Source organism: Ceraceosorus guamensis (genome assembly GCF_003144195.1).
Source record: "Ceraceosorus guamensis strain MCA 4658 unplaced genomic scaffold IE81scaffold_32, whole genome shotgun sequence".
NCBI classification, from domain to species: Eukaryota; Fungi; Basidiomycota; class Exobasidiomycetes; order Ceraceosorales; family Ceraceosoraceae; genus Ceraceosorus; species Ceraceosorus guamensis.
Genome location: NW_020290027.1, coordinates 90241 through 103029, shown reverse-complemented (window position 1 = coordinate 103029; position 12789 = coordinate 90241). Strand labels below are relative to the sequence as shown.

The 12789-nt window shown below is 55.7% G+C and overlaps 4 protein-coding genes across 4 annotated transcripts; 2 read left to right on the top strand and 2 right to left on the bottom strand.

Annotated features, from left to right (window-relative positions):
- Positions 1–129: 129 nt before the first annotated feature.
- Positions 130–1269, bottom strand: IE81DRAFT_347629 (hypothetical protein; the record flags this gene model as incomplete). Its single annotated transcript, XM_025516173.1, has 1 exon — positions 130–1269. One exon carries the CDS (start codon positions 1267–1269, stop codon positions 130–132), a length of 1140 nt encoding a protein of 379 aa, XP_025369377.1.
- Positions 1270–4818: 3549 nt separating this feature from the next.
- Positions 4819–6017, top strand: IE81DRAFT_140501 (hypothetical protein). Its single transcript, XM_025510347.1, has 2 exons — positions 4819–5076; positions 5170–6017. Exons 1-2 carry the CDS (start codon positions 4944–4946, stop codon positions 5868–5870), a joined length of 834 nt encoding a protein of 277 aa, XP_025369376.1. The 5' UTR covers positions 4819–4943; the 3' UTR covers positions 5871–6017.
- Positions 6018–6174: 157 nt separating this feature from the next.
- Positions 6175–8809, bottom strand: IE81DRAFT_334604 (bifunctional 6-phosphofructo-2-kinase/fructose-2,6-bisphosphate 2-phosphatase; the record flags this gene model as incomplete). Its single annotated transcript, XM_025515417.1, has 11 exons — positions 6175–6227; positions 6339–6451; positions 6516–6581; positions 6658–6757; positions 6912–7071; positions 7150–7401; positions 7472–7524; positions 7595–7839; positions 7914–8224; positions 8296–8399; positions 8485–8809. The coding sequence occupies 11 exons, from the start codon at positions 8807–8809 to the stop codon at positions 6175–6177; spliced, it is 1782 nt and encodes a 593-aa protein (XP_025369375.1).
- A 915-nt stretch (positions 8810–9724) lies between these two features.
- On the top strand, positions 9725–11767 carry IE81DRAFT_323696 (putative ubiquitin-conjugating enzyme E2). Its single transcript, XM_025514027.1, has 6 exons — positions 9725–10176; positions 10299–10394; positions 10757–10845; positions 10930–11077; positions 11172–11249; positions 11342–11767. The coding sequence occupies exons 1-6, from the start codon at positions 10086–10088 to the stop codon at positions 11371–11373; spliced, it is 534 nt and encodes a 177-aa protein (XP_025369374.1). The 5' UTR covers positions 9725–10085; the 3' UTR covers positions 11374–11767.
- Positions 11768–12789: the final 1022 nt, after the last annotated feature.

The following is a 12789-nucleotide window of genomic DNA, read 5'->3' as shown; positions in this document are numbered from 1 at the left end:
TGCTGGTGAATCTCCAATCTTGGGACACCATGCAAGTCGTAGCGTCAGCGATGGATTCATTGCTCGTGCTAGATTCCTGATTGATGTGAAACATGTTGAGTGCATCAAGGCGCTCCGCACATGGCATTTCTATTGCCAAGCTCCTTTCAATTTCTCTTCCAGGCGCTCCACCTCCTCAGCGATCCCGCGTAAAGCCTTGGCATCGCCAACACCACCTTGCCATCTTCGAGACTCGCAAGATTGTACGACTTCAGAGAGCTGCTGCACGCGACGTGACAGTTCGGCAAGAGCTCGAGTCGATTCGGCCACGTCTACAGGGTTGGAGAATTTGCCAAAGCCTTCTTCGGAGCTGTTCTGCGCTTGTGACAGCCAAGCCCACGAGCTGTAGATCGTTTTTGCATCGGCATCCTCGATCGATTTTGGCGGTGCATTGTCCAGGAAGCGCGAGGCGGTGGCGTCGTAGACCTGCAGGATGTGCTGGAAGATACCGGTCTTGTCGTCCGAGGCAGCAGAACGATCTGCTGCGCTCGCACCGGCAGTCAAGCGAACTCGCACGTCTTCCCAGCCCCATTCCGCGTTTTTGTCCTTCGCCTCGCCATCGTACCAGACAAACTTGTCTCCCAAACCGGTGCGCTGACCTTGCGGGGCCAAATAGGCCTTCAAGCTTGCACCTGCTCCGTGGAACAAGACGGCGTTGACAGCTACCGAGCCGTAGGTCGTGGCGCCGTGCGAGAATAAGGAGCGCTGTAGAGCGTCTTCAACCAGCGGCCACAGGCCCTCTTTCCAGGTGGCGTCACCTTTGACGAATAACCGCGAAGCCAGCAGAGCGTGACCGATAATGTTGTACCAATATGCGCGTGGCAGGCCCGCTCGGTCTTGCTCCTCTTCCTGCGGCGTCGACTCCAGCTGAGACGCTCGCAAGATAGCGGTATGGAGCTCACAAGTCAATGCAGCTCGCAATGCTTCACCAGCTCCTCGGACAGAAGGGCGTGGAGCAGACAAAAAAGTCCGATCCCTTGCCAGGGAAGGGTAGGCTTCTTTGACTTCCTGTAGTTTGGGCACTAACTCGATTGCAAAGTCTACAATGGATTCCACCTCTTCTGGTCTGGCCAGAGCCGCAATGACGATGGAGTGAGCTGTGTTGTCAACGAGCGGGCCAGTTTGGGAGATTGGCGCCTCGCTGAAGCGCTTCACGAGGGACGCGGTGTCCCGCGCGCCGACCTCCGAGGCAATGGCGCGCTCAGAACCCAAATCCAGCTTGGGAGGCATCGTCCTAGTTGAAAATGGTGCTTGCCGACGAGGCGTGGATTTTCTACGTGGTAGGAAAGGCTGGGATTTTTGGATAAAGTGGTGCTTGTGACACGCGGCGTCGGCAGGGCTGTTCCTATTTGCAGGAGTAGGGGCCCGAATGAATGCTGCGTTGTGATTGAGCGGGCTGCGGTGGGTCTGAGGTGATGCGCAGAGTCGCCTAATCGGTCGTCGCAAGAGCATATATGTCTTGGACGTTAGGGATTAGAGATTGAGACGAGCAAATCTGATTGTGTCTTGAGATGGCGAGAACGGTTGGAGGCGGACAAGGAACGTTGAATTTAGCAACCTTTTGAAGAGGTGCTGCCAACGAAGGTGAGTGATGAGTCTAGACGAGATGCATGCACGAGAAGAACGTGCTAAGCGGCGCATCCTCCACACGAAATTTGTATCACGTGAGTTCACTCTGATCGATTCGGCGCCGCGACTCAAGAGGCTCTTGCGGGTGTTCATCAGGCTTTGCTCCTCTTCGCGCGCGCACGCGACCATGTCTGTTGCCGTCCTTCGTTCCAAAGAGTCTGTGAGCAGTGTCGATCTCACCTATCAGCAGGACTCTGCCAAACTCAAGAGTATGCGAGCTGTAGCCTAGCTAACGGCATTATTGAAATAGGGAGGTCACCAGGACGGGTAAGCGCTTTCGACTCTTTTCTAGCTGGTGAAATCCAACTAATCAAAGGAACTCACGACTAGCGATCTTGTTGCCCTGATAGAAGCACCCAGCTCCTCGACGAGCTTCTTGTATGGAGAGACGCTCGCAACAGAGCGCTGCTCCCATCACACTCAAAACTGGAAGCGTGAGGCACGGCTCGGGAAAGGAGTAGGCTAATGTCACGTGACGCTGTTCATGGCACGGCGATATGTGGTAAAGACCCCAGGCACGTGTCCAGCTCTCCTGATTGCAGCTCTTGACTCATACTTGTTCGTGATTATTACGTTCATCTGACTACTCTGCCCGTGCTCGCAATTCGGTCGTCATGTGAGGCGTACGACTGGTGACAGTCATGAGTTACGCAGTCCGCGCACCCATTCTTGATTCGTATTCCTCCGCTCCTCTCCTAGCAATTTTGTTCTGGACGCGACCTGCTCGAAGCGCGCCAAGCTGGCAGCTGCAGAAGGAGCATGTACTGTATAGTTGTGCCTGCAAGCGCGTCTTTTAGCGCGGCTCCAGCTATCTGGCGCACGCTAAATTAGCGTCGACCGCGCAATCTTGAGCGCAACGGTGACGACATTCGCCGCGAAGATTGAATGATACGAAAATTCGTTCTTCTTCTCGCCCGAACCCTACGATGACGACGATGACGACGTCACAATTGACGACATTTTTTGACCAGTCACGAGGTGACAGATTGCAGGTGAAAGCTGCTGAAAGGAGCGTGATAGCATCGACCCGCCTTTTCACGCGGGCTGGACGAAAGCCGGCCGCTGAATCGCTTGAAGCGAGAGCTAGGGTCACGGCAGCTAGGGCGATGCCGGACAAACAGCCTTAGCGTATCTGCGACACTTGGGATCTCTATCGTCGAATTGGTCGAGGTCGAGATTATCCGCTCGACCAGCAGCAAATAAACAATCGCAGATCGAATACAACCCCCATCATGAGACTGTTCGTTCTTGGAAAGAGGCAAGTCAAGTCGGGTTCAGAGCTCACCAGGACCTGTCTCGCGGTTTTCTACAGCCACATAGAATGGTGTCCCAGCATCCGCAGGCGCCACAACCTCCCCGATGCGGCGGTCTCAAGACTGGCCGAGTGGTAAGGCGTGTTTGTGTGGCTTGGCTGAGTTCAGCAGGTGCGGGAACGATCTTGAAAGCGGGAAAGGCTTGTAAGCAAGCATTTCAATCTGTCACGCCATGATAAAGGCAAGCTCTCAAAGCGCGTGTTGCTCCAAGCTTTGTTTCGAAAGCACTCATTAGAAATGTGTCGGAGCACTTGTTCTAATCCGAACGATGCACGTTCCGCGGCCTGCTGTGCACGCGCTCAGTCAGGGTCTGGGCAAAGTCGAATGCACGCGCCCGCGGCAACTCCGCACGATCCCGATGCGGAAGCGGGACCTGAACCGCCCGGCGTTGAGGGCAGGCGCTCCTCCACCTACACCCTCTCGTGATCGCTTACAGGCGCTCATACATACATTTGACGAGGCGAATGTCTGTCTATGCGGTACCGCAATGCGGAAGCTCAGCTTCGCGTGTGGCTTGAGAAGGCACAGTCTGACTTGCTGGGTCACACTTGTCGAGTCAAAAGCGCATCATCAATGGTGTCCCCAGCAAGGCCAGGAGAGGCGCGCGTGATGCTCTGATCATGCCATTCGCGACGCGGCCTTGGCACTCGCAGCCGAGGAGAGCAAGCTTGATGTGCTCCACAGCCACAGCCACGCGGAGTCTTGGGGGCGGCATCGCAGCGAATCCTGCTTCACCCACATGCGAACATTTTCAGTTGACAAAGCAGACCGCTCTGGCTATCGATGTTCATTGCGCTACCTGATGGCGAGGACTGGCTGGAGTACGAGACGAGGATCGATCGATATCGTCATGAGGAGGCCAAGACGTCGGATCGCGAACGAGTCACGAATGGATGATGGTCAACAGTGGATCGGCTTGAAGATTACGCAGGGTTGGCGCGCAATTGCGTATCTCGATGAAGCCATCGCAAGAGTTTGCGCTTGTGCACCTCACCGCACCTTACTTTAGAGTGGCAGCGCAGCGACCGTGCATTCGACGTGCATACATGAAGTGGCGGGGCGAGGCGAGGAGAGGAGCGGTGCGTGCTGGGCAAGCGGCAAGCGGCAACTCTCAAACCCTTGCTTTGAGAACGTCGAGCTCCAGCAGAGCCCGCATGAACTCATCCACGCCTGGCGATGCTGCTGCAGGTTTCCTGCGCTGCCACGCATCATCGATGAGCAGTGAGAGCCTTTCGGCAGCGCTGCCCTGCCTTGTACCGGCCCGTCGGGAGCTGCCTTCCCGTGCTATCGAGTGCCGAGAGAAAGTAGTGGTGCAAAGTGGAGCATCCAAGATGTGGGAGGGGACCAGGAGCAGCAGCACGAAGACGCGCCATCAGGGCTCGTTCGCGACAATCATCTGATGCTCACGCTATGACGGCTCGTCAGTGCTCATTCGAGTTGCGCATTGCACCACACTGCTCAGGAGAGCGTTTAGCGCACTGAGCCCTTGCAACTTTCGAGAGATGAAGAGAGTCGAGTGCATGGTGTGGATTGACATCAGCCAAGATGTTGCAGGCGCGGTACATAGTCCCAGGTCGATTGGCTGCATCCCCGCTGGGTGTCAAGCTCCGACCGTGGTTTGTTCACCGCATTCGGTCGCAAGAGACAGGTCTGAGGCTGCCACAAAGCAAACATCTGTCTCACGACTTACTGTAGATCAACAAACCCGGTGATGACCGGGATCGAGCTGAGCTGCCATTTGCAAGACGTTGTGGAGCACTTGCTCGGCAATGCAGCATGTAGCGCGCCATGCTCTGCACACTGTCACAGACTCACGAGTATAAGTAGCCGCCTGGCGACTGTTTTGCCCTATGATTCCCCCGTGATGAGCATCGAGGAGTCAACACAACACCTGGCAGCGCTATCATCACCTCTGACCACCACATCCTCCCTACAACTCGCAACGTTGCAGCCAGCGTTACCATGAATTCCGCAGCTGCGATCGGCGTGGCTGTTGCCATTGTCGTCGTCATTGGCGGTGTCCTCACAACCGTCATCGTCTACATTCGAAGACGCAGATCAAGCAATGGGCACAAGGCCTCGGCCTCTTCCGCGTGTGAGTGTTGTCGCTTGCTTGCTTGGTATTTGTATCCTACCCTTTGTTCGCAGGAGCAAATGCTTACGATTCAACGCTTTGTACGCTCTACAGCCCGGCCACAGTCTCGCTCGTCGACGCTAGCATCCGAGTGGAGCAAGTCGGGACGCTCGCCCACCAACTCAATGTACGACGTGGAGAAGCTGAGCTACGCTCAGCCCATCTCGGTGCCAGCGCCCGTCTACTCGGCAGGCCCAGCGGTGCTGCCAAGCCACGCGAGCACGGACTCGAAGCGCGGGAGAAGCATGAGCGGCGCAGGTCACGCCTTGCGACGCACAGTCTCCAACTCGACGCTGAATCGCACCCTGAGGACGCGATCGTTCCACACCGGCAGGGACGAGCTACCCATCACCTCTTCGGACGCCGGACACGGTGCGGCTAGAGACTCGTTGGACGTGGAGAGTCTCGCAGGGGATGATGCGTCTTCCATCGTCGATGGACCAGCGTACGCCGCCGATTACTCAAGACACCGCAGGCCGTCGATCACCCGCAAGGCGGTGCCGAGAGCCCTCGATGGCATCGTGAAGGATCGCAGCGAAGACTTCAACGATTTCCTCGGGGGTCTGGACTACGCGAACATCGACGACCCCGAGGAAAGAGTCATGAGCCCAGAGCTCGAAATGGCAAAATTAGCTCTGCAAGATCTCGAGATCAGAGCAAATGCAGGTTCCGCGAGAGACAAGCCTTTGACGTTCCCAAAGTCAGAGCTTCGCTCAGGAGCATCTAGCGCACGGATTCCAGCTCCTTTCCGCTGAAGCGACAAGCTGGAAAGTCAACCAAGACCCGTACTCCAACAACGACAGTGAATAGCAAGCGCGCTAGCCATGGAGGCCTCAGCGATGTAATATATCTTAGAATTCCCAAACGTCACCCAATGATTATGATAGCTTTAGACGTACCCTCCCTCTAATTTGTGTGAGCCTGCAACACTCAAATAGAATTTGCGCGACCTTCAAACAACGTCTATTCGGTTCTCGTAACTCTCCGGAGGGGTGATGAGGCTAATTGACCAATGCATGCGAGCGATGAAGTCGAACAAGCAGTGCTATTTCTGATGACTTACGACCCGCCGAGCTCTCTGCAGAGCAGTCGGAACAAAGCTACGCTGATTGCTGAGAGGCTGCGGTCAAGGAGGCAATCGGGGAACAGTAAGTCTTTCATCCGTCGACGCGGGATGTTTGCTCGACATGCCCACAGAAAGGCCCTCTGCGCATCATACTCACGTCGCTGTTGAGAAGGTGGCAGGGTAGTTGCAGCCTCTTCCAACGAGTCTGCAGGAGAAGCTGGCTCCGCCTTGGGCTCAGGCTTCGACACGCGAGGGCGATGCGTGTCAACACTAAAGAAAGCGTGAGCGTCGTCAGCACAAGAAGGCTTAAAGCTCAGATTAGAGCCCCACTCACGCGTCGATAGGAGCTTTGTATCTCTTCTCGTCACATCCATAAGCCCGAGGAGTCAAGCAGATCAAACTGTGTGGAGAGCAGGTGTCATGCGTCAGCTCTTCGTTGATCTTGTAGGACTGGCAGCCCGTGTCTTCCATCTCACGTATGCAGAGGTATTTTGAGGTATGGCAGGTCCTCTTGAGGCAGAGCGTGTAGGTATGCATACAGGCATCGGATAATCTGTCGGTCAAAATGAGTAGTGCCTTCAGCGGACTGCAATTCAGCTCCCGCGTGTTCGCTCTGGGAGATCACTTACAGCTACGACGCGGAGATGGATGAAGGAAGAGCCGAATGCCGTTCAGAAAGATTGAACGCCTGAGGAAGCCCAAAGTGCAGACGTATCAGATGCACACTCACCTTGATGGGCAACAATCAGGATATTTTCCTGCCGTTCCAGCTCCATAATTATAGGCTCGAGGCGCACGACCACGTCGCGATAGCTCTCTCCTCCACGGTATCGATACATGAACTTGTCCTCATCACGTGCCTCGGCATCCTCTGGGAAGTATTGCTCAATCTGCAGAGCGACAAAGCTCAAATTTGTTGAGCAATCTGTCATCGGCCGCAGTGGCCTCTGGCATCGCTCTTCACACACCTCCTCGTAAGTCATGCCATCGCAGACGCCGGCGTCGAGTTCGTCGAGGCTCTTCCATGCCAGCTTTGGGTAGTCAAGGTAGCTTGAAGTCTGCCCTGTACGCTTGAGCGTGCTATGCCACACCGTCAGAGGTGCCTCGCCGACCGCATCCTTGACAAGTTGGGGCAGCGCCTGTGCGTACGTCCAGCCACGCGGCGACAGGTCCGCATCGCCTCCAATCTTACCTTCCACATTGAATTGGGATTCTCCGTGCTGAGAGGTGCACGTGAGTAAGATCGTCAGTGATCTTGTGGCCTTGGCTCTTGCGGCTGCGTTGACTCACACGGGAGAGGTAAATGTTGCGCGGGGTCAAGTGCAAATTCATTAAGAAGAAAGCTGCGCCAGGTGGCCAGTGGTAGGAATGAGCGGCTGTGCGAGAGCTTCGGCCACAATTACGTTATCTCACCAATACGACTCTCAAGATAACCGCTAAAGCGGTTGACTACGACCGAGCGACCAACGTCGGTGATCTTGCAATATGCGAGGTGTGCTTCCTGACCCTCCTCATCCACCGATTGATAAGCTGCTTCGTAGTTACGGATGCGCTTCAGAAAGTCTTCTTTAGCCGCTTCGGGCGACATTCCAGCGTAGTCTGGATCCCCGGACGAGACCTTGACAGCGATGTTTGCGGCGATCACGGCCGGGTCAGTGCTGCCAGGTGGGACGGCGTCAAGCTTGAGCTGAGAAGGAAACCGCTACGCTCTGGGCACGTCTAGCAAACTCACCAAAGACTCTCCAGAAATACAAGCTTCAAACCTGGCTCTTTCGAAATTCGCTCCGCAATAGCTTGTCTGCGACTCCGACTGGAGTTTGTGGCATCGTGAATGCCTACATTGCCGCCTCGCTTGAGCCACCCAATCAATTGCTCCAAACACTCCTCTGCCATTTGAGTTCGCAACTTGAATGCTGCCGGGTTCTTGGGATCGAAGAAGGTGGCCGTGTGGTCCTCTCTGATACCGCTCTCCTTCAATTTCGCCTTCGCCAAGGCTCGCCTGAGCTGTCCCACGTTGAAGACGCGCACGTCGTATTCCAGCCACTGCACAAACGCGCGGAGGCGTAAGTACGCAGAAGATGCCCGAGAGGGTGACTCCATGAGAGTAAACTCACCCTGAGGTATCGCATAAGCTTGTTGCTCAGATAGCTCTTGCCTCTTGCAGGCAATCCGACCATTGCGACGACAATTTTGGCTTCCGAATAGTCCGGCTTGGCACCTGCAAGGCAAGGTGACACGGAGCAGAAGCGTCAGCATACACTTCCTCGCCTGAGTAAATCTGCAAAGCAAGACAGTCAGCTCACCTGCACTGCCCAGATTCGGGTTCCCAGTGAAGCTGGAGTGTCTCTGAATCTGATGCTCCTCCTCCCACTCCTCTGCTGGTGTTGTCTGGCCGCTGCCCGACCGGCTAGCGAATGCGCTCGCACCTCCCCTACTAGGCGCACCGCTCCACTTGCCCCCAGCCGCGGCCGCAAGACTATCAGACACGAGTTCTGGATGATCCCTCAGTAGCGCTTGCAGGCCGTCGGAGCTTTGGGCCAGGTTGGAAGCGGCGACGTTGGACTCCCAAAGCCTCCTCTCGGCCTCCGAAGGCTGGGCTGCGGGACGAGAATGCGAAGAGTGAGACATATGTCTGCGCGAGCCAGTCTGAAGTGGTGTAGCATCTGGGGAGTTGGTCAAGGGTGCCATGCCCTGAGGACGTGGCGATGCGTTGCGCAGCGACGTGGACCTGTTGACTCGCGACGCGGATGCTGAAGCTGAGGTCGTTGTATTGCCGCTCGTCACAGCAGCAGAGCCAAGGATGGCGCTCTCGCCGATGGGTGGGATAGCTGCGCTCCTTTGAGCTGCGAGCACCGGGGACAAGGAGGCACCTCGTAAGGTTGCTGTCCTAGCAGTTGGTGATTGAGTTGCGGTAGCCAAAGTGGCGTTTGAACGGCCGCTAACGGAAGGCGCCGCACGCGGTGTGCTTGAAGGTGATGGCACAGCATTCAGACCGGGAATAGCGGTGGCAATAGACGAGTCGGCAGAAGCTTGGACCATGCGTAGAGCAGCTGAGGAGCTGGAGGTATCAGGGTTCGCATTTCTCTGAGCTAGAACGGCATCTCCGTAATCGTCGTCAGGCAAGGAGTAACTCTGACCTAGGGGCGACTTAGGGCTGGTTGGCCCCTTGGGTGGATCGTTGACTTGACGCGCGGACATCTTAGCGGTCGATAGGGACGTCCAGGCACACAGTGTCTATAGATTAGGGATTTTGTGGGTAGGATGCAACGACGTGCCAGACTCGCATCGAAGGCGGATGAGCGCCATGTAGAGGAGGATCAAGCGGTTGGGTGCTTTGGTAAGGTCCCGCCGCGAGCGTGGCAGCATCCGTGCGCGCGGAACGACTATAAAACGACGTCGTACGTGGGTGTGGCGCGTGCGTAGTCGTGAATTGCGCGGTCTCGTGACCCAGCGGGGTGATAAGCCCAGCTTTGGCTGTGTAAACGTGACTTTGTTATTGAGGGTACAAATCCATGCGCGCTTCTCCATGGATCAACAAGTCGAGCCTACAGTCAAAAGTCTGGAGTACAGCTGGTTGGCGCCCGAGTGATTCGCATGAGCTCCACAACCATACAATTGCTGACTTGAGAATACGAATCGTGAATTCTGATCAAAGCTCCACTTTGACTCAATCTCTTCTAGAATAGACCCCCTCCGCTAATGCGAGGCACGCGCCTTTGATTCAACGCTCCTTTGCTCATCCTCAAGGCTGTCCCTCTCACCAGCCACCCGTCCCGACTTCATTCTTCAACGCCCTTCTACGCCTGCTTCACCGCACACGGCTTACAGGCATTTCAGCCCTCATTCGCCAGCGCATACATCTGTCGAGAAGGAAGAAGGAAGTCAAGGGCCTTAGACGTGCGTCATGATCAAGATTTGGAGTCTCAAGAAGGATGAGGAGACGGCAAGGAAGAAGAAGCCGAAGACGAGTCCAGCACAATTGAGAGTCCAAAAAGGTGAGCTGCCAAGCCAGGAAGGGGCCAGCACTTGCTCGCAGCCGAGCAGGTCAGATCGGACTTCGGGCGTTGGCTAGCATGCAGACTCTAACTCGAGGTCTGCCTTTCACGCTCCCTCACAGACCTCACCGAGCTGGAGCTGCCGACGACCATGAAGACGACTTTCCCGGACCCTGCAGATGTGCTCAACTTTCAGCTCAACATTCAGCCAGATGAAGGTGAGGAGCTAATGCAGTATGGATGTCTGCGGGATAAGACCGGTTCGAGGGTGCTACTGGCTGCCGGCTGCACCACGATTTCAGGTAGTTGGAGGAGCAGTCATTGAATGGAGAGATCAGTGTTTGGCGAGCCATGTGACGTTTCTCGCGCTGGTGTGGGGCCAGGAGCAGAATCGCAGGTCCGAAAGGCACAGCCAGGCCGCCATGAAATTGCAAGCTGAGTTGTTCAGAGTCTCAGCTCATTGTTGCACCTCGAACAGCACCCCGTTCGGCTTGGACCGCGCAAAAACAGCCATCCGAGCTGTGGGCATCGTCTACGAAGCTTCAATCGCTAACGTGCTGTATTTGATTCGCTTCGCCAGGCATGTACAAGGCCGGCTCATTCAACTTCTCTTTCGCGATCAACAACAATTACCCTCATGATCCCCCGAAAGTCAGATGCTTGCAAAAGGTGCGTGTAGACTCGAGAAGGTCAAGGGGAGCTTCTTCAGAACCCAACAGCTCTGACTTACCAAGTGATGCAACCGTGCGGCAGATCTATCACCCAAATGTGGATCTCGAAGGCAACGTTTGCTTGAACATCTTGCGAGAGGACTGGAAGCCAGTCTTGAATCTTAATTCGGTTATGGTGGGCCTACAATACCTGTTCCTGGAACCGAATGCAGACGATCCCTTGAACAAAGGTGAGCGTTGCGTCCCTCATCTTCGCTCGAGAACGTGGTTGTAACCTGCGCGTTCTGACACGGAGCTGCGTCTGCGCTTTTGCATCATTTATAGAGGCGGCTGAAGACTTGAGGCAAGATAGAACGGGCTTTACGAAGAACGTAAAGACCTCATTAGCTGGGGGCTCTGTCAGTGAGTAGAGTACCCGTTCCACGCATGAGTCCATGTGCGTCCTGCTCTAGCGTGTGCTGCCGCTCACCATGCACTCCCTCCTTGTACAATAGAGGGCATCTCGTATGACAATGTCAGCAAGTAAGCTCCAGCTCCCTCTCAGCACCATACCACGCGGTCTATACCACGCAGTCTCCATCGTGAGCAGACCACTTTCACCTTCGCATGCATGCTTGTCGCCATAGCTTCTCTGCGCGGACTGCCAGACGAGGCGTGACCTGTCAGACGCAATGTGGTCCTTCGCTGAGTCTTCTGCGATAGACGGTTGAAGCAAGAAGACCTGACAAACGCGCATGCTGCCAGGCTTTTCCCAGTTGCTCGTCTTGGCTGTGATGGCGAGCTGATCTGTGATCAAGGTCTACACTTTGGAAGAACAAGTTGTTTCGTGATCTTCCAATCATTCAAGATTGAATCGCAAATGCGTCGAGCAGCCGTTCAAGCACTTTGCGGTCCGCGATCACCAGCGAGCCACGATCGGGTCGGTCAGACGACTAGTCGTTATGCAAAGGCTGTAACTTCCGCAAGTAGGGGCCCATCGAGCCCGAGGGCTTGACACTGCATCTGCAAATAGAGAGAAGAGCTCTTTCATGAGCCCCTCCATACCAGCGTCAGACCCCTGCTGCATGCCCGTCGGTGTCTTCCGCGTCGACATTCACATTCACATTCAGGCTTCATCGGTCAAAATACGAGAATCATCACGAGTGAATCGTGAGGCACCATGTTGCGAAACTGTACCGGTAAAGGCGAAGCTGAAGGCTCGGCGCTCAGCCTTGGCGCATCTCACGCGCTGTGCTGCCAGATGACCTAGCGGGCTGGTTCGCGCGGACCTCGTCTCACCGCTGCTGCTGGTACCCGAGCCCGCGAGTCGTGAGTGTATAGCTTTTGGGCCTGCCGCATCATCCTTATATAGTTCTGGTGTGCGGTGTGCCCCTGTGCGAGCCGGCAGCGTCTTTCTGCATTCGTGCATGTGTAGAGCGGCAGCGTGCTGCTTAGAGCTGGGGCATTATCAGAGCAACGCGCGAATCTCACATAATTTTATTGAAGTTACAGCCCTCGAGTGTACGTCGCAGCTTCCCTGCATGCATGGCTGAACTCACGACGTACTCACTGGCTGCTGTATTGCAAATGGGCGGTACACTCCGCGAGTGCGCCGTTGCCGGACATGCGCGAGAGGCGGCCAAAAGGAAGGCAAGCAGCATCATCAGCAACGGGCCCGGCAGAGTCTTGGGGCTCGGCATCAGCAGCCATGCATAGCACGCGCAGCGCAGCAGGTGCTGAAGGCGCGCGCGAGATCGAGACGATGGAGAAGCGGCTCTGCTGTCTGTCTCATAGGCGTCTGCGGGCCGGCCAGTCTTGAGTCGCTCAGCGAGATTTCACCTATGACACACGGCGCGTGCGATGAACCGTTTTGATACTTTTCACCATCATCTATTCTCCTCGCACATCATTCTCGAAATTCGACCACATCAATCGCACTGGGCACACGCAACACGCTTGGTGT